At 43.5% G+C, this 27,835-nt stretch overlaps 1 protein-coding gene across 4 annotated transcripts in view; it reads right to left on the reverse strand.

The window, feature by feature from the left end:
* Positions 1-2,634: 2,634 nt before the first annotated feature.
* The window catches only part of plekha7b (pleckstrin homology domain containing, family A member 7b), a 97,220-nt gene continuing 72,019 nt past the window's right edge, over positions 2,635-27,835 (reverse strand). For 2 of the 4 annotated variants that reach the window (XM_079453912.1, XM_079453914.1), the window contains 11 exons: positions 21,183-21,348; positions 20,925-21,061; positions 20,567-20,758; positions 20,384-20,486; positions 20,091-20,182; positions 17,077-17,289; positions 14,866-15,048; positions 7,203-7,336; positions 6,673-6,815; positions 3,980-4,024; positions 2,635-3,717 (listed from right to left, as the gene is read on the reverse strand). In XM_079453912.1, the coding sequence (XP_079310038.1) occupies positions 3,984-4,024; positions 6,673-6,815; positions 7,203-7,336; positions 14,866-15,048; positions 17,077-17,289; positions 20,091-20,182; positions 20,384-20,486; positions 20,567-20,758; positions 20,925-21,061; positions 21,183-21,348 (1,404 nt within the window). In that variant the 3' untranslated portion in view covers positions 2,635-3,717; positions 3,980-3,983. Of the gene's footprint in view, positions 3,718-3,979; positions 4,025-4,580; positions 4,847-6,672; positions 6,816-7,202; positions 7,337-14,865; positions 15,049-17,076; positions 17,290-20,090; positions 20,183-20,383; positions 20,487-20,566; positions 20,759-20,924; positions 21,062-21,182; positions 21,349-27,835 lie in introns of those variants that run through there. The other 2 variants (XM_079453911.1, XM_079453913.1) reach the window with 2 other exon arrangements.

Below are 27,835 nucleotides of genomic sequence, written 5' to 3' on the forward strand. Positions count from 1 at the left end.
GAATGCATAAGTCAGATGTAGACGTTATAAGGATCCCAGCAGTATTAGGATTGCCATGTCGAGACAACATGAAGTCTTAAAACACAGTAATTGTGCGCCTTTGAATTATTAGCAGCCGAGGAGACATGAATTCATCTAGAAAGGAGAGAATTTGTGATTTCACCCCTTGTTGGGCGCACAATGGATATAACTGTGAATTTGTAATGTCCTTTCATATTTTAAGATCCAGGGGAAGGAAGTTGGGTCAGCTGAAAGTGAAATATAGGTGCATGCATAAGGTATAATGGAAGGTGAATGCAGTGAATTGAAATTATATGTTCTATCATTAAATATCATATTACTTAAGTCAGTTCAGTTTTTATTTGTAAGGCCCCCTTTGTGTAGAGTGGATCGCTTTGCGACCCCCCCAAATGAAAAGTATAATCTTAAAATTAAGAATTGTATTAAACCATAAACATGTTCAGTTATACAATCCTGGCACATCAATACTTTTGGTTTTCATTTTCTGATGTTTGATTGCATAAAAGCTTTGATAAATCTCAATTTTTCATAAAATGCCACAAAATCTGTGGCCCCTCTGGATCCATCTCAGGGCCCCCAATTTGAGAACCACTGACTTAAGTTTATTGATACACAAGAGACTGAGTTTCTATGGCATATTCTTTGGAGTTTTTGTCAGCCTTGATTGAAAAAACAAAGAGCAGATCTCCACGTCAAGCTGCCAGGGTCAGCATAGTTTTCATTCGGGGTTAGAGTAGTTAAAAACTCAGATTTCACATCGAAACAGGTGGCTATTTAGAAAATGTAATCTTTTCAGCCTCTCCAAAACACATCATGTTGTGACAAATTTATGGAAACTTGTGGAGAAATGCTCCACACAGTTTTGCAGTAATTAATTCAGTCACTTCTAGACATTTAGTAAACAGTCGCTGCCAATTCACCAGAGAGCATTTGGAGCAGTCCTGTGGAGAGAACGCCACCCCATATTCATGTCAATATTGACAAACAGTCTATAGTCAACTGCATATTTGTAAATTATTCTTGCCAATGACTGCAGCCCTCGCCATGGACATTATTGCCGAAAATACTCCTGAGAGTTTTCACATTTGTATAGCCGGTGAATAAAGAGCAATTTTCCCCTAATCTCTCCTTCATCTATCTTTCAGTTATTAATTCAAATGAAGGACATTGACAGCTTTCAAATTCAAATACAACATACCTTCCGCATTTCCAAGGAACTTCTCTTCTGTTCTAAATAACCACCTATTCAAACCTGAATTGAATTACCGTACATGGCGAACACAATAGGGTCTGTGATGCGCTGGAATTTTGATACAAAATAACGCACTAGATGCTTAAACTAATTGGAACGAACAAAGGTTAAATGTTTTTCGAACACTCAATGTCAATGTCATCGAATCCTTGGATGACAAAGCCTTTTTATATGTAGAGTTTCACGCATGCTTATGTCGGCTTATGACTTTAAACTACAAATGTGAAAAATTTTCTGAAGCATTGACCGAGACGTTCAGCGAATTTAGGAGAACAGGGCAGCATTTGCATAATGGGTCTTTTCTTATTCTCTTTGAATTCCAGAGTGTGGAATAACAAATGTATATGAAATAGCAGCCTAACATCAATAAATGGAAATGCCACAATTCTCAAAGGATGGTCTTGGGGGGATTTCTGCTGGAGGAGGAAAAACAGCCCGCTTATTGCAAAATAAGCAAAAAAGCGGATGTTATCAAACTCGTGCCCACCAGGCTGGCGAACACACGCACACATAGACACGCAGTAGCCCACCTCTCACTTCTTCTAATCAGATGCAGTGAGATGTGGCAGCTCCTGCTGTGGAGCTTTGGGAGGGGCAGCATGTCTCACAGGTGCTTTCAAAGAACAAGATACAGCAGTGGAGAGACTGTAATTTCTCTCCAATTACAGATAAAGATCTCATCAGAGGCCTATCCTACTAGTACACAAAAAAATCCAATCAAGGGAGTCTTATAGCAAACGTCCTTTCCAGCTACAATGACAAACATGCAAAGATTTTTATTTTGAGTGGCTGACTCTCTTACAGACAAAAGCAGCACGTAATGAATCAGAAAAATGTAGTTTAAAGAAAGGTCAAATGTTTTCAAATGTAAAAGTGAGCTGCAGGTTGAAAATGAACCATTCAGTTGAGACGTTAGATATGGATGTGTTTTAAGGGCGTTCCAAAAGTGTCAAAAGGCTATATGTGATCAGTCTCCACGGTGGAAGATACGAGGAATTAGAAATATTGCTTTTTGTTTAGAAAGTTTCTGAAGTCTGATGAAGATAATTTCTTTTATACAATATAAAGAGGTCAAAACACTACATGCATATTTCAAAGGGAATCCTTGGCCAACGTTGAGAGCACATTTATGGTAAAGGTATTTCGAAAATAAGGTTCTTTCTATCATTATCTTTTATTCTCTTTATTGCGTTTAACTGAATATGTATCAAATACCTTCTCCAAGGGTATCAAACACAAGGTAATATCAAAGATATTCATAAAATTAGTCATTTTAAATATCCCTTCATGAGGTAACAATTTAAATTTAAAACATTAAAAACTTGAACTTTCTTTCCAACGCAAACAGAATACAGACAAACAGGTTGTTAATATCTTTAATATTTACAGTTTCTTTCATAAAAAAGTACAGTATGTGGCATATCATCTCCCCAACCCTTTTCCCCAAAAATCTGAAAATATTATTTCATGTTATTTTCTCGCTAACTTTGTCAACAAAAATAAAAAGCATTTGGCAAGCTAACTGGAAACTGGCAGTGCTACAGGTAGATACAAAAAAATAAGATTTCAAGTGATTTGGTGTAAGAATATCATCTGAACTGACAAAATACAATCGACAATGCATTCCACATTTTGTACCTTTCCCGTTCATAATACAGCACATGTATAATACTTTTACTTAGTCATTACTTTTGTTCTTCAGCTTAACTTGTTTCGAACATCTGCCGTATCTTCGGAAGTAAAAATGACCTTTAAAGGGATACTCCACTCAAAAATGAAAATTCTGCCATCATCTACTCACCCTCAGATTGTTCCAAACCTGTATACATTACTTTGTTCTGTTGAACACAAAGAGAGATATTTGGAAGGATGTTTTTGCACACCATTAATCACCATAGGAAAAATATTGTATCATTTTTGTTTCTGGTGAACACAAAATGAGATATTTTAAAGAATTTAGGAAAGCCAACTGTTCTAGGGAACCTTTGATTACTTTGACTATGGTCGTCAATGATGTTCCAGAAATGTCAGTTGCCAACATTTTTCCAAATAGCTTTCTTGGTGTTCAGTAGAACAAATAAATACAGTTTGGGGAGAGTAATTCATGACTGGATTTTCATTTGTTGGTGGAATATCCCTTTAAATGTTCTCTAGAGTATGGTGCATATTAAAAGTGCAATAATGTATACAAAATGGCTCTTCTATATCTGGGTTATCATGGTTAGATTGTGTACAGTGTATGCACAGCAGTTTCCACAGCAAAATGTCCATATCTAACAAGTACTTTACAATGGCTCTAAAAAAGCGTTTCAGAGGTGAACTCCGATGTCAATCCAAAAGTGCGTTAACTTCATGTCTAAATGTAAATGATCTGATAGGTTCGCCCCAACGTTAGTGGAGTTTTCAGAATGTGACAGCACCTCAATATCCAGACACAGCTTTGGCTGTAAGAGATAAAAGTGAAGCATGTATGAGATATTTAAGTTAAATACAAAAATGTAAGTGTGCTTGTGTGAACAGTTGTTTTCACTAAAACTTGACATATTGCACATCAAACTAACAATTTTTTTCCACAACTGTAGTATGGCCTAAAATTGCTATAAAGTTATTATTTATAATATTATAAATAATCCAAGAAAAACATATTATACAGATACGTATCTCTTAAACTAAACTGCGCAGATATTTTTTTAACTCAAGTGTTACCTTACTAAATAGTAGACAGGTAAACACTCTTCACTTTCCATTTCTCTGTGCAGCATGTTACAGAAAGAAGATCTTGAGTTAAATACACTCCAACATATACGACACATGCACCACACAATGTTTTTGCGATGACCGCAATCTGGACAGGCGTGTGTTAAATGAGAAGATGTGACATGCTGGCATAAATAACACACAAAGCAGGGGGAGGTGAAAAAAACACAAGACACTTTTCATGAACCGTGGTGAAACACAGTCACAAAGAAGCTCACACATCTAGAAATGGCAACAGACAAAAGGCTGCCTTTTTGCGAAACTTTGCCATTTTGTTCTTAATTAATTCTACTCACAGGTTACAGATGGCAAAGCAAGAGATGTTTGGCAACAGCTATGCAAGTGCTGCCTCAATGATGCCCCGAGTCTTTGTTAATTACTGTACACACACAATTCACAAAAGAGAATTTTCTTACGTCTTCATTGACTTCTCAGTGTACACAAAGCCAATTTGCACACAATTCACACACATCTCCATCTCCAGATGTGGAAACAGTTGACAAGTAGGGGGGGGCTTTACCGTCTTCAAGAAGTTACAACTAAAGAGCTCTGATGAGGCACAATAATGCAGCATGCAGGCGGAGAAGGTGCCAAAACACACAGGGAACAATTAGCAAAAGCAAATTTGCGTGCTAAACGCTTGCCGGTTAGTCCTTACTTTGTTTTGCTCTGATTAGACAAAGGTGTAGTGAATTCCATTGCTCACAGGAGGGGGGGCGGACTGAGCCGTGGAGACGGCACCGGGAGCGGGCGGAGGAAGAGGAGGAGGTGGTGGAGGCTTAGGGAGTGAGGTGGGACTATTAACCTGCGGTGAGACTGAAGTGGAGCGAAAACGTGAACAGAAGGGTGTTAGGGAGACAGACAACTAGTGACACGGTTAACACAGATAACAAACTTGTCGAGAAAGCAGCGTCAGAAGGCTGTGCATGAGCGCAACACACAGGACAGAATTGCTAATGCTAACATTAAACCTTAGCTCTGACTACAAAACTTGATTTCTCCCCTCAAATAAACACACGCAGTGGAGTGATCACAACCTTGATCCAAATAAAATCTATCACATATTATATTCCGACACCTTCGCCAATGGAAATATTGTGATAATTGTTGACTACGCACTGCTGCCTCACACATTAAGAAGCATCACGTCAGGGCGGATTGACTGTAAATCTGTGTGACTAAGAGAGGCACACTGCTCCCCGTCTGAAGGTTAGACCTGGCAGAATGACTGAGGCCCCTGTAAGAAGTAAAGATGAAAGATGGGGCGCTTTTATGCCGCTTCAGACACATGTTCAAAGTGGTGCCACGGGATGCAGAGTGAACAAGCCCTGGCGCATATTCAACTGGGTCATTGATCGGCTGAAAAAATGGCCTCATCAAGAGATTCCTCCCAGCCTGAAAGATCCGACATGTCTCCCAATTAGCAAGCATCTTTACTCGTCAGATCTGCACTAATAAGGAATAATGTTCAGTTATTAACGTTGTGGTTGATAGGCTTGGCTTTGCTCTTTCTTCTTTCGCATCACGCCTCCGCCTTGGATGCTTGGAATCAGGTTGGACCCTTTTTACCACCTTCACAGTCATCCTGTAGCTGTCAGTGCTATATTTTGGTGTATATTTGGTGTATAGTGTATATTTTTCTGTGATTAAGTTGACAGAAAGTTGTTTAATGGATAATACAAACACGTATTTAGTATTTAATAATAAGTATTTACTTTTTAATTCTATCGGCTGGAGTGTTTTTTGAAGGGTCAATGTTTCCTCTTGCCCCCCCAGACCTGGCTGCAGTTATATTGTATATACAGTACATACAGTGCCCATACATAAATATTGCTCATGTTAGGTCTATAGTTGTTTTGTACTAAAGCAAGAACATCTAATTGCAATGTGTTGTCTATCACCACAATTTTGGAAGTGCTGTATTGGCAGCCCAAAACTAAAACAGTCAAGGACAAATCTTTTAAAGGACCTTTCCAGATCATCACCAGTGTTTGTGACACCTGTGGGTCCTTAAGGGTTATTTTGTACAGAACAAGAAGAGATTATAAGAACAAGTGTATGTTGATGTATGGTTCTACTGTACATCAGTGTTAGTGAACTCCAGTCAGTTTTGTTCAAACCAATCGAACCAAACATACCTGTCTTTCTTTAAGTAAGGGATAATGTACAGGCAGCCAGTTGTTATCGCAGAAATAAGCCCGACAGTGTTATCAGGACCCGGCGCGAAAAGGGCCCAAAAAACTGGACATGAAATGTGAATTTGAAATATTTTATTTCATTTTTACCGAATGCAGACCTTCCGTTACTTTCGGGTTAATGACGTTCAAATGTCACAAATAGGCAATATGGTTTAATTATTAGTAAATATAATGTCATAAATTAAATATAATAACATATTTTAATAACATATGTGATGATTTGCTGCATCCAGGTTACCGTGTGTTATTCGTTTTGAGAGGTTGTTATCTGGGAATAACGAACCTTCAATTGTTGCGACTGGCCAATCAGAATCAAGCATTCCAACGAGCCGTGTAATAATTAATTTGATAAGCTTGTTCAAGTGTGTTTGATAAGGAATGGAGCTAAACTCTGCAGTACAATGTCCCTCTGGACCAGCACTGTATTAAACACAGCAAGTTTACCTGCCACTTGTTTGCTCTTGAGCGACGCTTCTGATGCTAAAGCATATGACATGGTGATGATTCTCTCCTTCTCCTGTAGAGCCGAGTCTACATCTAACAGCACTGGCTTATCTACTGCTGCTGCAGGAGGCATAGTCTGGACACTTAAACAAACACACGAACAAAGAACCATCAGACATTAAAGTGAAGATTTGGGAATACAAATCTCTTTTTAACTCTTTTTAAGATTAACTCTCTAACTGTAAATGTCTTAGTTGTTCTCCAAGACCAATGACATGAAACAAAGAGCAAATGTCAAAAAACACTTGGACGTCCTTTCAGATATCACCCCCAAAAGAAAAAGACCCAGATATCAAAACTGCAATAAAATTCAAGCAATTTTACAACAAACATCTGAGACAATGTTTAAATAGAACTCACAAATCCATCAATGTCCTAAACTATGAAAGAGCAAACTCTGAGGAGTTAAAGTTTCCATGTCCAAAACTGGGAGGACAGGAGACACTAGCGCTGTATGATGGTTTCAGTACCTGGACTTAGTCAGTATGCTCTTGATACGCTCCACTTTTCGGTGACGGGCCTCCATCTCCTGTGGGCTCAGAGGCTCTTCTGGTTCCTGGTCCACATAGCGCTCAGGGATAGTCACTTTCTGTGGTCTGGACAGCTATACAGGTGGTGAAAACAAACAGTTGAGTAAAGAGTAACATCTATCTCTTAATCCATTCTCAAACAAGGGTTGGGTCACGATCTTCAAGTATTCGATTGAACATCTTTAGTACAATAATTCATGATCTCTTATTTGTAATATTGTTATGACCTTTGTTTTGTTGTTTTAATCTGATTTAATTATTAAATCTATAATAAGGAAAATAAAACAATTAATAAACATAAATAAAAACATGTAAATATTTCCTAAAAATGTTTGTTTATACTGTATACATGTGTGTTTTAATAAAGTTAAAAAGACAAATGAGTGTCACCTCTGTTTCAATCATCTTAATAGCCTTTAAATGTACACTCACCAAAAGGATTATTATGAACACCTGTTCAATTTCTCATTAATGCAATTACCTATTCAACCAATAACATGGCAGTTGCTTCAAAGCATTTAGGGGTGTGGTCCTGGTCAAGACAATCTCCTGAACTCCAAACTGAATGTCAGAATGGGAAAGAAAGGTGATTTAAGCAATTTTGAGCGTGGCATGGTTGTTGGTGCCAGATGGGCCGGTTTGAGTATTTCACAATCTGCTCAATTACTGGGATTTTCACGCACAACTATTTCTAGGGTTTACAAAGAATGGTGTGAAAAGGGAACAACATCCAGTATGCAGCAGTCCTGTGGGCGAAAATGCCTTGTTGATTCTAGAGGTCAGAGGAAAATGGGCCGACTGATTCAAGCTGATAGAAGAGCAACTTTGACTGAAATATCCACTCGTTACAACCGAGGTATGCAGCAAGCATTTGTGAAGGCACAACACGCACAACGTCAAGGCGGATGGGCTACAACAGCAGAAGACCCACACAATTTAAACGAGCTCACCAAAATTGGACAGTTGAAGACTGGAAAAATGTTGCCTGGTCTGATGAGTCTCGTTTTCCGTTGAGACATTCAGATGGAAGAGTCAGAATTCGACGTAAACAGAATGAGAAAATGAATCCATCATGCCTTGTTACCACTGTGCAGGCTGGTGGTGGTGTAATGGTGTGGGGGGATGTTTTCTTGGCACACTTTAGGCCCCTTAGTGCCAATTGGGCATCGTTTAAATGCCACGGCCTACCTGAGCATTGTTTCTGACCATGTCCATCCCTTTATGACAACCATTTACCCATCCTCTGATGGCTTCTTCCAGCAGGATAATGCACCATGTCACAAAGTGTAGCATTCCCAGCTGATGAAATACACTTTACTCTCTTGCACGGATGTTTATGTCCTTTATTTTGTTGTTAAACACCATGAGCATCATAAACACCGTAAGAGCTGAATAGAAAGTAGAAACAAACAATAAAAATACATAAACGATATCTATAAACATTTCCATATCAAAACCGTAACTAATAAATACAGAATTACAATGCAAGTGTTTACAGTGATATATTAAGCCAGCGTGACAAGCCAGCGTGACAAGCTAGCGTGACAAGCCAGCGACTAGCTAACATTAGTCAAACGTTTCAGAGTAAACCCGACAACATTTAAAGTCTCTCAAAATTATCACAAGAAAACTGACACGGTACCTTGTGCCCTTATCAGCCAGGAGCTAAGTATCCTTAGGACTATGCTTGAAAGCGTGCTTCCAATTGTACAACCTCCGCTGCCGATAACATTAGTCAAAATGGAGCTTCACGTAGACGGTGCGCTCATATTCTCTAGCGGCGCTATCAAACTTCCTCTATTGGATTTCAAAATAAAAGTATGATCAAAAAGAGACTCAAAAGGCCCCAATAAACAAATATGAATACCATAACGAAACAAGTATAATACATTAAAGAATATAACAAACAATACAACAAACAAAGGTCCACCGTTCCATTCCATCTGTAATAAGTCTTGTAAAAGTCCTTTCTCCATATCCAAGACAAAACACAGACCTCTATGGCAGCAGATAAAAGGGCAGGACAATTCAATGAAGAGTGAATTTGGAGGTCATCAGCACTCCCACCAAATCATGTGCGATTTAAATGACGTTAAGGATTCTAAATCACCAATGATTTTCAAATGACAATGCCCTTTAACTTTGAAAATGAACAAAATTAACCAAGGCACAGTACACAAAACACTAGAACCATAAGGTATATTGTGAAAAGGATACACCTGGAAGCTTGTAAAGGCAGCTAGACGGTCTCCAATAACAGAATAAGCTTCTGTACTGGGCGTTCAATAGTAGACAACCTTTTAAGTCGACGACCGTTCTTGTCTAGTTCCCGATCACCAATGCATACCTTGACTCTTCTCACGAGCCCATCTTTATCCGTAGAAGTCTCTGTAACTCTGGCCAACCTCCACTCATTTCTAGGCAAAGTATCAGCCTTTTCCATGACAATATCTCCTACTTGTAGGTTTCTCTTTGCTTTGTGCCAGCATTGCCGGGTGGCAATATTCGATAAGTACTCCTTACGCCACCGGCTCCAAAACTGCTCTGCAAGGAATTGTACATGCCGCCACCTTTTCTCCGCATAAATGTCTTCTCTGATGAAACTGCCTGGAGGAGGTAACGCTGGAACAGTCTTCATCGTCAGAAGGTTGTTGGGGGTAAGAGGTAGAAGCCTATTGGGTTCATGTAGGTTGTCAACTGAGAGTGGCCTACTGTTCACGATTGCCATGGCCTCTTAAAAGAATGTCCTCAGTGATGCATCATTCAGTCTGTTAGAAGAAAGTGAAAGTGTTGAGCGAAGAACATTCCTTACTGTTCTGACTTGTCTCTCCCATACCCCACCTGCATGACTTGAATGGGGAGCATTTAGGACAAAGTCGCACTGTTTCTCCGCTAAGAACGCTGTCAGACGATAACCATCCATTTCCTTGAGAGAATTTCTCAGCTCATTCTTGGCTCCTACAAAGTTACTTCCTTGATCACATTTGATTTGACTCACAGTTCCCCTCAATGCAATAAAATAGCGCAGGCCCTTGATGAAAGCATCTGTAGACATGTCATCTAGCTTTTCTACATGAATAGCCCTGGAGCTGAAACATGTAAAGAGAAGGCCATACCTTTTATGTTCCTTACGTCCCTGTTTGGTAACAAAGGGACCAAAGCAGTCCATCCCACAGTAAGTAAATGGTGGAGAAGGATCTATATGTTCTGATGGAAGGTCAGCCATCCTTTGTTCTTCTGAGGGTCTCCTGAGCTTACGACATGTCACACAGTGGTGAACATGAAATGCTCATAACTGGAATCCAGTAACCTTGTGATCTAATCTCGTTAGTTGTGAACCCCTTTCCTTGGTGCTTGACGTTCTCATGACATTGAGAGATTATCATCTTTGTTATGTGGTGATCTTTGGGAATGATCGTCGGGTGTTTGACTGAGTTGGGCAGAAGTGCATTACAGAGCCTTCCTTCTACCTTAAGCACTCCTTTATCTAGGAAAGCGTCAAGATGATACAGCTTGCTGCCAGGTGACAGTAAAGCCCCTTTTTTCAGCAACTTGATATCTTCAGAGTATGTGCTTCCTTGTAGGTCTATAATCAAGACGCTTGTAGCCTTCTCTCGTTCAGCTACCGAACTGTGACTGCTGGACTTATCTCCCTTTGCTCGACGAATAAGGCGAGCCATAGCTTGAATGGCTTTAGACCATGAAGCAGTGACAAGCAGTCTGAGAGACGGACTTCTGTAATTCCTGCTTTCAGTACCTGAGCCTTTCTCACCTCAATAGTTAGTGATGCGTCAACATCTGTCACAAGAGGTACATCCTTCTTCCATAAGAATCTTGGCCCTGTTAACCAACTGGATGTGAGGATTTCACCAGCACTTTACGCATGGTCAGCAGGGTTTTCAGTAGTGGGAACATATCTCCACTGTGTAGGAGTAGTGCTGAGATGTATTTTCTGCACTCTGTTCGCCACAAACGTGTGAAAACGGCGTGCTTCGTTATTAATGTAACCCAAAACCACTTGGGAGTCAGTCCAGAAGTACTCTTCCATGTCTGTATATTCCAGCTCCTGTCTAAGTATGTTGCTCATGACAACTGAGGTGACGGCAGCAGTAAGTTCGAGCCTGGGAATAGTCTGGACTTAACGGGGGCAACTCTGGATTTACCTATTACCAGGGCACAATGGGTGTTTCCTTCTTCGTTGGTGAGTCCTAAATAAGAGCACTGGCCATATCCGCTGTTACTGGCATCAGAGAAGTGATGGAGTTCTTTCTTAATAAACTTTCCAAAGTGTGATGGAACATAGCAACGGGATAAACTGATTATTTCCAAATTTACCAAGTCCGCCTTCCACTGCTCCCACCTTGAACGCAACTCTTCAGAAAGTGGGTCGTCCCAGCTTGTTCCGTTCCTGCACATTTCCTGAAGCACTAATTTACCTTTGAGCAGGAAAGGGGCAATAAAGCCGAGCGGATCATACAGCGATGCTACCGTAGATAGTATGCCACATCGTGTAGCCGGTTGATCTTTGGGGTCAAAGAAGAATCTGAATTTGTCAGAGTCGATATGCCAGTGGATACCCAAAGCTCTCTCTAATGTAGTGTCACCAAAGTTGAGATCAAACTCCTTTACTGCTACAGCTCTTTCAGAATCTAGTCTAGTCTAAGACCACCTGAGGCACACAGTTGTTGAGCTTCCTTCGCTACCTGAACAGCTTCTTCTGTGCTGGTTACACCGATAACACCGTCATCTACATAAAAGTTTGATGTGATGAACCTTGATCCAAGGGGATACATAGACTCCTCCTTAGCAAGGTGTTTTAGAGCGTAATTGGCGCATCCAGGTGAGGAGCTGGCTCCGAATAGATGGACCTTCATACGGTATTCTTGGGGGTGTGAAGTTAAGTCTCCCATTTTCCACCAGAGGAAACGAAGGTAGTTTTGATCTGCTTCTTCCACTTGAAATTGGTGAAACATCCTTTCCACATCACACATGAAGGCAACAGGGTGTTGTCTAAACCTTACAAGAACACCAGTCAGATTGTTTGTTAAATCCGGGCCTTGGAGCAAATGGTCATTGAGGCTAGTTCCGCGGTACTTGGCAGAGCAGTCGAAATCAACACGGAGCTTGTCGGGCTTTTTTGGTTGATACACCCCATGATGAGGGATGTACCACTTTTCACCGTTCTTTCCTTCATCTTACACCTCTTCTGCTTCACCTCTCTCTATGACCTCTTCCATAAACCGTACATAGTGCTCCTTGTACCTCTCATCCCTTTGTAGTTTTCTTTTTAGATGGTTGAGCCTTACGATGGCAAGCTGCTTATTGTCAGGTAGGTGAGGTCTCCCTTTGAAGGGTAGAGGCATCTCGTTATGACCGTGGTCGTTCTTCCTTATGCCATGATGCAGTCTGTTCAAGAAGAGGATATCGTCCTGCGACACAGTTTTGTTATCTTCACCAGCGTCCTTGAAGTCAGATTCTAGTACTTGAATAACCTCTGCTGGAGTCACCGGGGGTAGTTCTTTAACGCTGACTCTATGACAGATTGTGTTAAAGCCTTGCGATTCCTGATGTGAAGACGGGCGTCCAACAATGCTCCATCCTAGGTCTGTGTGGACTGCATAAGGTTCATCATCTACACCTAAGATCACATCGCTTCCTCATCACTCCTGAAGAAGACACCACCAAGAGACTTACGAGCTGGCCCACCAACATACCTTTTTAGGTAGTGTAACTTGTCAGCAGCAGAAAGGGCCTTTCCATGAATGAGGGACACAAATGCAGTCTTCCATGCAACAAACTGAATAACATCCCCGTTGAATACAGGTGGTTCCGCTGCAGGCAACCTGTTCACTGATATGCTGTCTTGTACTGCTTGAGCGAGACGAGAGATATCAGACGAAAGAGGTGAGGATGATATTGTGGTGGCGATAGGTTGTTGAGTGGGAAATGGAACCACATGTTGCTGCACCGTAACACTTACATCCTGCTTATCCCCTGCGTTGATATCTGAAGAAAGAATGCTGGCTTCTTGTGACACTTCTTTCTCGTATGCCTGTAGCCTGGCTCTAGCTGCCTTCAGATCCTTCTCCGCCTTTAACCTTTCCAGCTCACACTTCATAGCTTCGATCTCCTGTATCATTGAGTATTCCGCTTCTTTTGTCACCACATCAGCTGCTGTGTCTGCCCGCTTGGCTGTAATGAACATAGCTGTAGACCTTGATGATGTGGGGCGTGAGACTGTAGAGCCGTAGACAGAATAAGCATAATCGTGATGGAGTAACTCATGAAGACTGCGTTTTACATTTTCTCTCTCAAAGTCCTCAAGGCATGCCATTCTGTCATAAATTATCTTTGCCATGTCCTTAGTTACAGCTTCACAAGTGTCTATCCTACGTCTAGTGTCGCTAGATGGAGCAATGTAGTCTCTGATTTCCAGATAGACATTCCTGATATCATCTCTTCCTTTCTCAAGCACATTAATAAGTTCTACGAGCTGGCTCTCACCAATATCCCCTTTTAGCTCTTCCCTTGTCTTACGAGCCAGGTCTTTCCATTGTTCATACAGACTCGTAATTTTCCCTTCCTTTTTCAATGCTTTGTCCTGTTTATACCCACACATTTTCTCTGTGAGGTTTCGTTGTCGACCAGCACGGGGAGGCTCCTCCTCTTCCGTTCCGTTATGAGGGGCTGGCAATTGTTGGTCTATGTCTTTACCTTCAGAAACTTCCATTTTCTTTACAGGAGTACCCGTAGTGCCTTAGACGTGGGTATGATTGATGATGATAAAAAGTGTTACTGTAGCATTCCTAGCTGATGAAATACACTTTACTCTCTTGCACTGATGTTTATGTCCTTTATTTTGTTGTTAAACACCGTGAGCATCATAAACACAGTAAGAGCTGAATAGAAAGTAGAAACAAACAATAAAAATACACGAAAGATATCTATAAACATTTCCATATCAAAACCGTAACTAATAAATACAGAATTACAATGCAAGTGTTTACAGTGATATATTAAGCCAGCGTGACAAGCCAGCGTGACAAGCCAGTGTGACAAGCTAGCGACTAGCTAACATTAGTCAAACGTTTCAGAGTAAACCCGACAACATTTAAAGTCTCTCAAAATTATCACAAGAAAACTGACACAGTACCTTGTGCCCTTTTCAGCCAGGAGCTAAGTATCCTTAGGACTATGCTTGAAAGCGTGCTTCCAATCGTACAACCTCCGCTGCCGATAACATTAGTCAGAATGGAGCTTCGTGCCCCAGATGTGCATCCCACAAATCTCAATCAACTGCAAGATGCTTTCCTATCAAAATGGGCCAACATTTCTGAACCTGTCTGAACCTACGTGAATGCCACGTAGAACTAAGGTAGTTCTGAAGGCGAAAGGGGGTCAAACACAGTATTAGTATGGTGTTCCTAATAATCCTTTAGGTGAGTGTACATGTTCATTCTTACATTCATTTACAAATGTTTGAAGAAAGGATAACATATCCTTCCAAATACTTTATCAACTTTATCCAAAATTACAGTTTATTAGACACTGGACATCTTCTGTATGAGATGCAGAGGGAGTGACAACAGCAAGATTACTGTACCTCTTTACTGAGGTCCAGCTGGTAGTCCAGAGGTTCCAGGTCAAGCTCTCTCATGGGTGTGCTGCTCATGGTGAGCCATTCATCTGAGTGAGAGCGCTGTCTCTCTTTGTGTTCGGCCGGTCTCTCCTCACCCTGCACCGCTCGCTCCAGCAGCTGCAAATCAAAGTCCTGCTCTCTCCTCCACTGAGGACACACAGACACATAGAGCTAGTCTTCACCTCACACACCCATCTTAGAAGTGTCTGAAACTGTAGAATAATGTTGAATGTTCAAAACTTTAAGAATGTCCAAAGTTTATGTTGGGGTCTATGACAAAAAATTACTTGAATACAAATTAAACTCAATTGTAATATTTAAGGCCCAATGTGAGATTTGTTTGGAGGATCTATTGACAGAAATGCAATGGCTTGAATTCACCATGCTGTGTCTACAGTAGCACTAACTGCTCTATGGAACAAGTCTTGTAAATATGTTATCTCCTTCGGCAAAGAAGGGAAAATGTGATGACATCTTAGCTGTGTCACCCACCGTGCTTGGAAAGGGAGGGATGGAGTGAGCAGTTGGTTGTATTTCGCAACCTCACCACTAAATGCTGCTAAATTTTAGACAATGGACCTTTAAAAATGTGAAAGATGTATGGGTTATGAAATATTTTATAAATATGGATTCAAATTCAACATTTTAAAAGTGTCAAGAGATTTTTTTAAATCCCCATAAACCAATACATTTAATGTGTGCACCAATACATATCCTGGTAAATTAGATTTTGTGACGTGGCTCCAATGATCTTTGTGTTTTCAAGTGAATTGAAAAGCAAAATGAGTGCAGCCCTAAATAAAAACAACATACCATATGATCCCAGACTTCTGTGTAAAGTGGAGTAATTGTTTGTGAAGTGTCTTCAAGCTCTCAAACCGTAATGTACATCACTCCAAGAATCATGCAATAAAAAGCTCCATCTGCAAGATCACATACATGCTTCATTCCCAGGCTTCGTTGTGCTTGCTCCGCAAAATAAACCAGTGTGTCGGGAAATAAATTCTTAGTTGCATGTTCACAGTAGACAGAAAAAGACGATTGACCCTGTATTACTTTCTACTAGTAAAGTGTTTATTTTCTTGTGCGCAAACATCTACATAAAAAAGATAAAGGAAAGCAAAGCTGTAAAACTGATTTTCCATTTACACTATAATTGCTGTTATACTGTTATAACTGTACAAGTGATTAAAAAGACATGCTCACTTTAAACATGCTTCTATACGCACATTCATAATGCATACTGTACATGCTCATACATTCTGGTAGAACATAATGTAAAATTATAACACCATTAAAGGGCTTAATAAAAGATGAATGTAAGGGTGAATTTGAGTCATATTTTGCAAAATGTCAATGAAATTGATTATTCAAAAAAGAAACCAAAGCAATGACACAGAAGACATGCAATGTCATAAAATCACCTCGCCATTCTGTGTACAAAAGTCATTTGATTTAGCAGGTTTTTAATGATTTTTGGTGATTAGAAAGTGAGGTGTGGAAAGCAAAATCAGGTGAAATTAGTGATGAAGCAACAAAATAAATGAGTGAGGTAAGCATAACAGCGTCTGGGAATGGCAGCCTGTAGCTACATTTAAATCATTACAGATGAGTGATGGACAGCTAAAAGGCTTGAGAGCTTATGATTTTGTTATTCTTATGAGTCCACTAACCCACCTTTAACTTAAATCTGAAGCATTGGGTTAATGTGTAATAGGTTAACGGACCATTCTGATTTTAGTGTTGCCTTGGGCATACAGACTTTTAATAAAAAGCCCCCAGGTTAAAAGACACAGCGCTACTCCCTACGTCCATTTCCATGATTAAATAGCATTAGGCATCAGTTTCAATGAAATAAGAATATTATTACACTCGTGAAAAAGAAGCTCAATGCAACTTTCATTATCAGTCTTTTAAACACATTTATCTTCATCTTTCATTGGCATATAGCATCACTTTAGTCATTTCTTATCCTAGAGACAGAATCTCTCCCTTCTTCCACAACTCTTCCCACATACCCCCATACCTGCAGACACTTTTCAGTAAAATGCTGAGCGCGATAACGCCAAAACCTTACAGTTCTCTTTCAAAACAGTGTAAATAGCTGAGTGTATGTTTATGTCAGGACGTGAGTCCTCTCTGGAGGATGGCATGTGTCATTGTGCTCTAACGTACTGATCCCAGGTCAGCAGACACCGGTCTGGAGACGGAGTAGGTGCGAGATGAGGAGGCGTGGCGCTCGCTGTGGCTGAGTGTTCTCTTACGCTCCCGTACCAGGGCCTTTTGGTGACGCTTCATTCTTGCCAGCTGCTCCTCGGCACTCATGCGGCCGCGCTGCTGCGCAGGCTCCCCGGAGTACAGACGTTCCAAGGCACTCTTTGGTCTCTCCTAAGAGACATCAGTGGATATGTTAATAATGCTGAAATAAAACATCAGAAAGAGTGAGCAAAGCATATCGGTGCTAAATGGGATTTGTGGTGAGAAGGAAAAAGAGAAGAGAGACTGAAAGAGAAAGGATAGACTGTTGTAAACTTTGTAAAAAAACATCCATGAAATGGTTCAACAAGATTTGTTTTCCTACAGAGATGTAGACATTTGAGTGTTTTCCAGACCGAAATTCTTAGAGTAGTTTTATTATAATAAAATAAAATGTAAAAAATGGGATGTGCTAAAGTTTGGGCACCCTTTTAATCACATTCATTTCAACACCAGTAGGGATTTATAGCTGACAGGCTGCAGCACAAAATTGCTTTGATTAGCTTGTGAGACCTTCAAAAGACAAAGACAGGTGGAACCAATCATGAAAAAGGCTGTTTTACAAAGGTAATTGCTGGCTGTGCTTGTCCTCGGTTCTTTCTTGGAGTGTGGCAACATGGGGGACTCTAAACAACTCTCCACTGACCTAAAAACTAAGATCATTAATTATTATGAATTAGGAGAAGGGTACAAGAAATAATCTGGAAGGTTTGGACTGTCCGTCTCCACAGTCAGAAATGTAGTGCAGAAATCGAAGGGCACAAGAACAGTCCTTGTGAAGGAAAGATGTGGTAGGCCGAAAAAACTGGAATCGCACAGGCAAAGGATGTTTAGAATGGCCACAGACAAGCCAGAGACCACCTCCAGAGAACTACAAGAACATCTGGCTGCTGATGGTGTAGTTGTTCATCGTTCCACAATCCAGCATACTTTGCACCAGGAAAAGCTCATTGGAAGGGTGATGCGCAAAAAGCCTTTCCTGAGTGTTTGTCACAAGAAGAGTAGTATGAGGTATGCAAAAGCACATCTGGACAAGCCAGAAGCATTTTGGAAAAAAATACTGTGGTCAGATGAGACTAATATAGAGTTATTTGGTCAGAACAAGAGGAGGTATGCATGGCGAAAAAAACACACTGAATTCCATGAGAAGAACTTATTGCCTACTGGGAAATTTGGTGGAAGGTCTGTCATGTTATGGGGCTGGATGGATAGCACCGGTACTAGAGGATCTGCGAGGATCTCGGTCAGGTGTTAAAGAAAATAGAATTGGGATTACATTCTCGGTGAGTTGCCTTTTATGGGTCTCTTTCATTCACACGCATGTCCTGCCTCATTATTTCTCACTAATAACTTCACTGAAGCAGCACACCGCACATTTAATATAAGTGACGGTTTGGAATCAACTGTTATGCAGGGCTGGAATGCGTGGCGGAAGAAAGTAGTACACTAGTTTCTTTAAAAACGGGAGGGTTTTAAAGACACTCATTTGTTGTTTCTGACAATCTACACGTGTGACATACACTCGTTGTCGTGTATATAGTGCTCTAATATTAGCGGCTGTAATTTCCTCCGGTACTAGGCCGCCATACAGATATTGAGGCAATATATTCACTCCTACTCGAGCGATATTGTATTAATATACTGTATATATTAGCTTGTTAAACAGCCTTTACGATCGCATGTTAGTTAAAAACTTTCAAAATTATATTTATCATAGTACTTTTTTGTGTTACTACACCATAACATTTGTGACCCTGTCTATTTCAAGTCACTTTGTCATAGAATACATGTAAATGTCACTCCATTTTCAATAATGAAAGCTAAAGTAAGAGAGCTAAAAGTCAAAATTACAATTCTGGCTTAAGTAAGGGATAATGTACAGGCAGCCAGTTGCTATCGCAGAAACACGCCCTGACAGTGTGAAAATGATTTCATGTCAATTATTCCTTACAAACATTTTACCTTTTGAGATTCAAGCCAACTGTGAGGCTGTCTTAATTTTAAGATGATATTTCAGACAGTTTTGTTTCGAGAATTTGGATTATTCTTCATCTTTTTCCTAAAATCATTTTTGAGAAAAAAATGAAGAAAAGAAGAAGAAGACTGTACTAATGGGTCAGATGTTGACGGCAGAGATATGTTTTTGCCGATTCTTAAAGAGAACTACAGAATCCGCTGATCTTGTGGCAAGAGGGAGATCGTTCAGATTCGTGGAACACATCCGAAGAAAGTGAGTGATTTTTTCCCCTTTGTTGGATGGCACCACAAGACGTTGTTTGATTTCAGAGCGCAGAGATCGGGCAGGTACATAAATCTGAATTAGCGATTGAAGATATGGGGGTCCCAAACCAGTGGTAGTGCAACCTAACGAAGAGAGGAGTGACGTGCACTCTCTTTGGCTCGTTGAAGACCACTCTTGCCACTGCATTCTGGATCATCTGAAGAGGTCTGGTTGTACAAGTTGGAAGACCAGCCAGTAGAGCATTGCAATAGTCCAGTCTGGACCGGACAAGAGCCTGGACAAGAACTTGCGTAGCATGCTCAGACAGGAAAGGTCTAATTCTCCAAATATTGTAGAGGATGAATCTACAGGACAATGTGTGCTGGCAACATGATCTGTGAAGTTCAACTGATCATCAGTTACCACTCCCGGATCATTAGGCTGAAATAACAGGTGGAAAAGCCATGTTTCCGAATGACAGAACCTAGGGAACTTGTGTATATGTAGAAGAGCAGCGGTCCAAGAATTAAGCCCAGTGGTACCCCAGTACTGAGATGCAGAGACCTCGTCTCTCCAGGATACTCTGAATGACCTATCCGAGAGGTACGATTTGAACCACCGTGCACTGGGTGCTACATCTAATCAACCCGCAATGACGCCGCCTTTGTTTTCCTCTGCCTCACTACAGAGCAACACTTTCAGTGCATCCTACCTTCAAGCTTGTGGTGGTGACTCCTCTTCTGAGAGTGACAAATGATGAAATGTTTGTTGACTGGTTTAGTCTTGAAGATGAGCCAGCCAAACCTAGCAAACATTGCACCGAATTAGAAAAATCTACATTCTCTCAGATCTCCATAGGTTTAATTGTCTACCTCTGATTAACTTGCTTTTGTCATCAATATAAAAATCTTGAAAAACAGTTTATATAAGTTAAAAAGAACTATATTAAACAAACTAAATGTCTGATTGTAGTTGTCATATATTGGTCTGGGTCTGTATTTGTACCTCTGTTTGGCAGGGTTTGGCAGCCACTGTCACGGCTCAAGCCGCCGATTTGTCCACCAACTCCTAGCAGCTCAGGTTCACTGAGGAACGGCCGTATTTCAACCTAGTGTCCCACATGAAATAGTGTCACAGAACATAACAGGCAAAACAGACGCTGACTGAGCGCCTTCAAATGGCACAAACCTTTTGATCTCCATTGGTGTACTGCCCAATCTCACGGTCGCGTTTCCGCTCGTCAGATTGGCGTTTCAGGCCACGTACGGATGTGTGTCGGATGACAGAGGTCTCTTTGGGGAGAGGTGGCACAGCTGGGGGGTGTTCATCAGGACTGTAGAGGTGAGGAAGGGGGGGTCTAGGTGGAGCATCTTCTTCAGGCTGTAAAAAATAAAAAAGTTTATCTATACATACAAAGATGCTAGGGCTTAAGGTAAACTATTATGTGGTTAAAGCTTTTAGTTTAATGGGATAGTAAGACCAAAAATGCTCTGAAACAATTAAATATATCACAGTGAATTACAATAGACCATTTTCATTAAATCACCCATTTTGGCTTGTAGAGTCCTTGTTGCACCGGGCTGAGGTGAGGGCTGTGCTGGCCGGCATTCAGCTCTCCCATGGAAGGGCTTGTAGAGAGAGAAGGCACTGCGGACAATGACGCTGAAGGCACGAGTTTCCACTCTGGGTCACGCACCCATCCCACATTTCCATACGACATAGAGAAAACACACATGCATGATAATCTATTAGTAAGACCTGGACACAGAGAGGTGGAGATGGTGTGGATGTTTGACCTCAGTACCTCTGCCCGTGTTCCAGTGCATGGGGGTGGTGGCAGGCAGGGGCCCGCTCTCACCTGGATTCCGCACTGAGTCAATTGTGACTTTGTAGTTGGCTTTGCTGGAACTCAGGCCGGCGAGCACATCCTCAATCCTCCACAGCTCTTTCCTCATCTGAGATTTCTCATGCTGTATAAATAGAATGATACACATCAATATTTTATTATTATCATCAATAATGAAAAACTGTAAGTCTGTAGCCACACTTTTGGATTACACAGACAAACTAATAACTGGATATGCCACAAACTGCACCTCCAATTTGAGGTGCAGTTTGACCGCATGAACACACATGAAAGTCTCAAGTGATTTTAACCTCAGACTTTATTTGAACTCACCTAAAACCATCATTACAAAACACATAGGACATTCTTGAGGGAATCCATGGCTCAAATATGCTAAATTATCTCATGTGGTTCAGGACTTTTACCCAAGAAGCTTTATAACTGATTTCTCTTAAAGGGATAGTTCACCCAAAAATTTAAATTGGTAGTCAATGGTGGCTAAGAACGGTTTGGTTCCAAGCATTCATCCAAACGTCTTTCTCCGTGTTCATCAAAACAAAGAAATGTATATAGATTTGGGACAACTCAAGGGCGAGTAAATGATGACAGAATCTTTTTTAGGTGAACTATCCCTTTAAGATTTCTGTCCACTGATATATTTGCTGTTACTGCATTATGTGTTATAACAGGTCAAAAGTACGAAACCAAAAAGTCAAAAAATCTACTAAACAGAAGAATTGAATTAAATAGAATACAACACAACATATGCAACTGTTTATCATTAAGATTGTGTGACGAGTCACCCCTTGCGCAATCAGCGTCGCCATGGGAACGGAGGAAATCAGAGGGGCACACCTGCCGATCGTTAACACCACTATAAGAGATGAAGCTACAGAAGCCAGGGTGAGCGAGTTCTCCACAGCACATACTACATTCACGTATGGTGTCTTGTGTGGGTTTCCAAAGGGTCCGACGACTGAACGATCGGCAGGATGCCGCCATCGAAAAGGCCAACAGAACGATCTGCCCACTCAAAGGTCTGGAACCCGGGATTAAACCTCCGTGGCTCGCAGGAGCTAATTCCCCTGTCTTTCCTCTGCTCCCACGGACATTTAAATAAAGTCACCCTCCGGGGTTGTGTTTTGCAGTTTTCGTGAACGTGTCTTTACTCTGCTCACCACAATTGTTAAAAAAACATGATGACCCTGAGGCTTGTCTTTGATTGAAAGCATTGAAGAAAAATGTATTTTCAGAACAAGCCATCATTTATTGACAGTATCTGTTCTCTCACAAACACTTGACTAATCAATAATGTGAGACTGCATGCCTTGTTCTTACAGCTCTATCACACTGATCAAAAACTGACATTAGATCTTTACTCCAGAACCAACAGCTCCTCATGTCTTTCATCACTTTGTTCTTTATCAATTACCGGACTGAGAGGCGCATATTGACTAGAAAAGAAGGCTGACATGGTTTAACATCTGCTATATTTCGGAAAACATTAAGACCCTTTTTGTAACCATTCTCATTTGTACTACATTTACCATTTTTAGGTATGTGTTAAGGTACAATTTTTTTTATTTATTCTGTGAACTACTAACAATATTTATCTAAAATTTCAAATAAAAATAATGTTTCTATGTGCATTTATTTGCAGAAAATGAAAACGGGAGAAACAGGTCAAATTAAGATAAAAATTAAGGTCTGTATTTTTAAAATCTGTATTTTTTTCAGACCGAAAGTACTGCAAAGGAAACAAGTTCATATTCACCTTTAAGCAACACAACATTTGTACATGTATTTAGGAAAAAGTTGTATTTATATGTATGTGATAACCTTGATTTTAATCACAGTTCCCTTTCTGTCGGTCTCTCAACGTTGTGTCGAAGCCGACAGATGGGGTTCGCCCTTGAGAACCAATCATCTCTGACTGTTTTGAAAAGGCCAAAGAAATTGGCGAATGAAATTTGCATTGCGGGCTCCGCCCCCGGATATCCGGGTATAAAGGGGCGGCGAGCAGAGCGGCGAGCAGCTTGGGTGGCATGGGGATTTCCGTGAGCGTAAATCCGTCAGCCAATGGCTCGCGGACCGTTCACGCCCCGTCTCGCTCGTCTGACCGTTCCCAGGGAGACGGTACCACACCGTCTTACTCCTCCGTCACGCAATCGGGCTCGATGCGTGACGACGATGAGATGTCCCTCGCAGCATCGGAGGGCGACTTTCTGGCATCTGACACTGACGATTCCTTCGAGCCGTCTCCTCCTGGAGATAGAGTTCAGGAAAAAGCAGACGTCGAGATGTCGGCCATGCTCTATCGGGCCGCTGCGAGCATCGGGCTGCAGTCCACCGCACCGCCCACGCCCCAGCGCTCGCAGCTGAATAATTGGTACATCGGGTCCGAGCACGGCTCCAAGCCGCGCACGCCCCCTGTAACTTTTTTCCCAGAGGTGCATGAGGAGATCAGCAAGACCTGGAGCGCCCCCTTTTCGGCTCGCTCCCGTCAAGCTGACTCTTGTCACCCTCTTCCCTCGATGGTGGGGCAGCTAGGGGCTATGTCGATGTTCCCCAGGCTGAATGTGCAGTCGCGGTGCACCTGTGCCCGCAGACGGCGGCCACCTGCAGGTCTCGACCTAGACTCCCGTCTAAGCCGTGTAGGGTTTTGGCATCACTGGTGTCGAAGTCCTATAATGCTAATGGACAAGCTGCCTCAGCTCTTCATACCATGGCCATCCTGCAGGTCCATCAGGCCAAGGAACTGAAAGAGCTCCACGAGGGTAAGACCGACCCAAAGATCATGCAGGAGCTCTGCACTGCCACCGACCTTGCCCTCCGGGCGACGAAGGTGACGGCGCGAGCTTTGGGTCGGACGATGTCCACTCTAGTGGTCCACAAGAGGCACCTCTGGCTGAACCTTGCGCAGATGCGTGAAGCCGAGAAAGTTCGCTTTCTCAATGCTTCCATCTCGCAAGGGGGGCTGTTTGGTGACACTGTCGAGGACTTCTCGCAGCAGTTCTCGGCAGTACAGAAGCAGACGGAGGCCATCAAGCACATCCTGCCCCACCGCGACCGGCCGCCTTTCGGCCGTCGAGGTCCCGTGGAACGTCTGCCTCCCAGCAGCCCCGGCCTTCTTCGTCATCAGCCCCGGCTACGGCGCCCCCTCCTCAGGTGGCCCCCTGGAGGACGACGGCGAGGAAGCGACCACCATCTCGTCAGCAGCCGCCGCGGAAGCAGAAGCGTTCCTGACGAGCTGGACCCGGGGAGATTGAGATCGGGCCCGACCCCAGCCATTCCATCGCTGGCGGGTCGGAAAGGGACGGTCCCTTCCCCGTCCCAACATCTGCTAGGCCCCTTTCGGAGTCTCTGAGTGCCTGGTTAGCACTCACCAGACCGTCAAGGTGGCTGGAGAACACGATCCATCTCGGCTACTCGATCCAGTTTGCCAGACCTCCGCCAAAGTTTCGGGGCATCCTTTTTACCTCGGTCAGAGGCAGGGATGCTCCCGTGCTGCGGGAGGAGGTGGCAACCCTTCTAGCGAAGGGAGCAATCGAGCCCGTCTCCTCGGCCGAGATGTCCAGCGGGTTCTACAGCCCGTATTTCATCGTCCCCAAGAAGGGTGGAGGGTTGCGCCCCTTTCTAGATCTGCGTACCCTGAACAAGCACCTTCAAAAGCTGCCGTTCAAGATGCTCACGCAGAGGCGCATCTTGACGTACGTCAGGCGTCAGGATTGGTTCGTGGCTATCGACCTGAAGGACGCGTACTTTCATGTCTCGATTCTCCCTCGTCACCGGCCGTACCTACGGTTCGCTTTCGAGGGGCGGGCATATCATTACAGGGTCCTCCCATTCAGTCTGTCCCTGTCCCCACGGGCCTTTACGAAGGTCGTGGAAGCCGCCCTCACTCCCCTCAGTGAGAGAGGTGTGCGGGTACTCAACTATCTCGACGACTGGCTTATCTTGGCGCACTCGCGAGATCTGTTGTGTACACACAGGGATATGGTGCTCCGGCACCTAGACCGTTTGGGGTTACGGGTCAACCGAGAAAAGAGCCAGCTCTCCCCTGCGCAGAGCTCCTTTTTTCTCGGTATGGAACTCGACTCTGTCTCCATGACGGCGCGACTCACTTCAGAGCGTGCACAGTCAGTGCTGAACTGCCTGAACCTCTTCAGGCGGCAACCAGCGGTCCCCCTGAAACTGTTTCAGAGGCTCCTGGGTCACATGTCATCCTCGGCGGGGGTAATTCCCCTTGGGTTGATGCACATGAGACCGCTTCAGCACTGGCTACAGAGACGAGTTCCCTGGAGAGCGTGGCACAAAGGCAGGAGGCGGATCGTCATTACGCCTCTCTGCCGTCGTATCATAACCCCGTGGTCATCAGTGACCTTTTTACGGACTGGCGTCCCGATGGGGCAGGTCCCGAGGCGCGTCGTGGTGACAACCGACGCCTCTCTACAGGGTTGGGGTGCGGTGTGCAAAGGGCACACAGTGTCGGGGCGCTGGACAGGGGGCCCACCTGTGTTGGCATATCAACTGCCTAGAGTTGTTAGCTGTTCTGTTGGCACTGAGGGGACTACGGTCCCTCGTGCAGGGCCAGCACGTACTGGTCCGATCAGACAGCACGACTGCTGTAGCGTATATCAACCATCAGGGTGGTATCCGCTCACGGCAGTTAACGCAACTTGCCCGACGCCTCCTCCTGTGGAGTCAGCAGGTGACGGAGTCTCTGCATGCCACTCACATACCGGGCGACCTGAACCAGACAGCCGATGAGCTCTCTCGTCAGTCACGAACCAGTTGCTGGGAAACCTCTAGGGCAGCATGACCTGATCATCAGGTTCCTCAGGGGCGCGAGGAGGCTTAACCCGCCTCGGCCGCGCTCTGTACCCTCTTGGGACCTCAATGTGGTCCTGGCGGGCCTTCAGAGGCCTCCCTTCGAGCCCCTCGGAGAGGCCGCTCTTTCTGATCTCACGATGAAGACTGCTCTCCTGATGGCGCTCGCATCCATCAAGAGGGTGGGGGATCTGCAAGCATTTTCCGTATCCACGGATTGCCTAAATTTCAAGCCCGGTGATTCTCACGTGACCCCTACGTGCCCAAGGTTCCCACTACTCCCTTCCGGGACCAGGTGGTGACCTTGCAGGCGCTCCCCCCCGGGGAGGAAGACCCAACCCTATCCGTGTTATGTCCAGTACACGCCTTGCGCCTAGACATATGCAGAGCTGCGGGTTGGGCTACGCCCAACATCTTCGCGAGGTTCTACAACCTCCGCGTGGAACCGGTGTCAGCTCGAGTCTTACAGGGTAACACCAGGTGAGACCGGCGGCCGGCAGGGCGTACGCCTGTGAAGAGTACCATCCCCTCGTGGGTCAGTGCGCGATCATCTGCCTCCCTTCTTTCCCTTCAGACGAAGAATAGGCATTCCATCCATCACTAAGCACTCAAGGCAGTGGGCTGGACGGAGTAGCCTGCCACCTTTGGCGGGCCCAAGCTGAGTTAGCCACATGTAGCTCTATCCGACCTCAGTGCTCCAGACGTAGTAACCCCCCAGCAGGGTGGTTCCGTCTGAGATTTCGTCATGACTTGGTTCCCCTTCTGGAACACATGACCTCCCCCAGGTGGACATCTACCTTGCGGCATCCCGCACATACCTCCCATGAGATTTTCCCTGCCGGTAAAACCATGTTAATCCTCCACTGTTTTCCCCCCTAAGGGTGGGAACTGGTCTCCGTAGCGCACCTCCCCCTTGAGGGAATAGCGCTTACCCAGTGGTCCTACGGTACCGGATGGCTCTCGCCAATGGAGCCGTCTGAGATGGCCGAGGGCAGGGGCTACCCATCTTTGCTAAAGCTCTGGGACCCCCTGTCTGCCTACTGGAAGGTTACAATTTCGCGATAGCGCTTACATCTGACTCGCATAGGCTGGTCAACGTCGCTTCGCTGGAGATTGTGACGCGACTAGTGCCGTGGCGTTTTCAATAGGAACCCCATCTGTCGGCTTCGACACAACGTCGAGAGACCGACAGAAAGGGAACGTCTCGGTTACGTATGTTGTGTCCTTCATGCCACTACAATAGCCGTCCGCTGCAGCAGTCACGAGATGCTCTCAGGCTCCTCAGCACAAAAGGTGAATGAATGAGCACGCCGGCTCCCCTTTTATACCCGGATATCCGAGGGCGGGGCCCGGCATGCAAATTTCATTCGCCAATTTCATTGGCCTTTTCAAAACAGTCAGAAATGATTGGTTCTCAAGGGCGAACCCCATCTGTCGGCTTCGACACAACGTCTCGTTCCCTCCATCAGGGTTTTCATGTGTCATGCTGTCAGTCTTTCAAATTGCTGTTGGATGTTTTTGAGTCAATGCTGAGGTTTGATTTTGTTGAAATTCAATTGACATTGGACTGAAATGACCAGAATAGAAATGCTTATTAAATTTAAAGGGACGATGTGCATTAATTAACATGGAAACTTTAGTCTATCGTGTAAAAATGCTAGATTTTCCAATTTACCATGATGCCAAAAATAGTGTAAACTTCTAACACTGTGTCTACACCGCGCAGCATCCAGTATGGACAACATCTTACATTAGAATGGGTTCTAATGCATTTCAAATGT

Source organism: Barbatula barbatula (genome assembly GCF_947034865.1).
Source record: "Barbatula barbatula genome assembly, chromosome: 1".
Classification (NCBI taxonomy): Eukaryota; Metazoa; Chordata; class Actinopteri; order Cypriniformes; family Nemacheilidae; genus Barbatula; species Barbatula barbatula.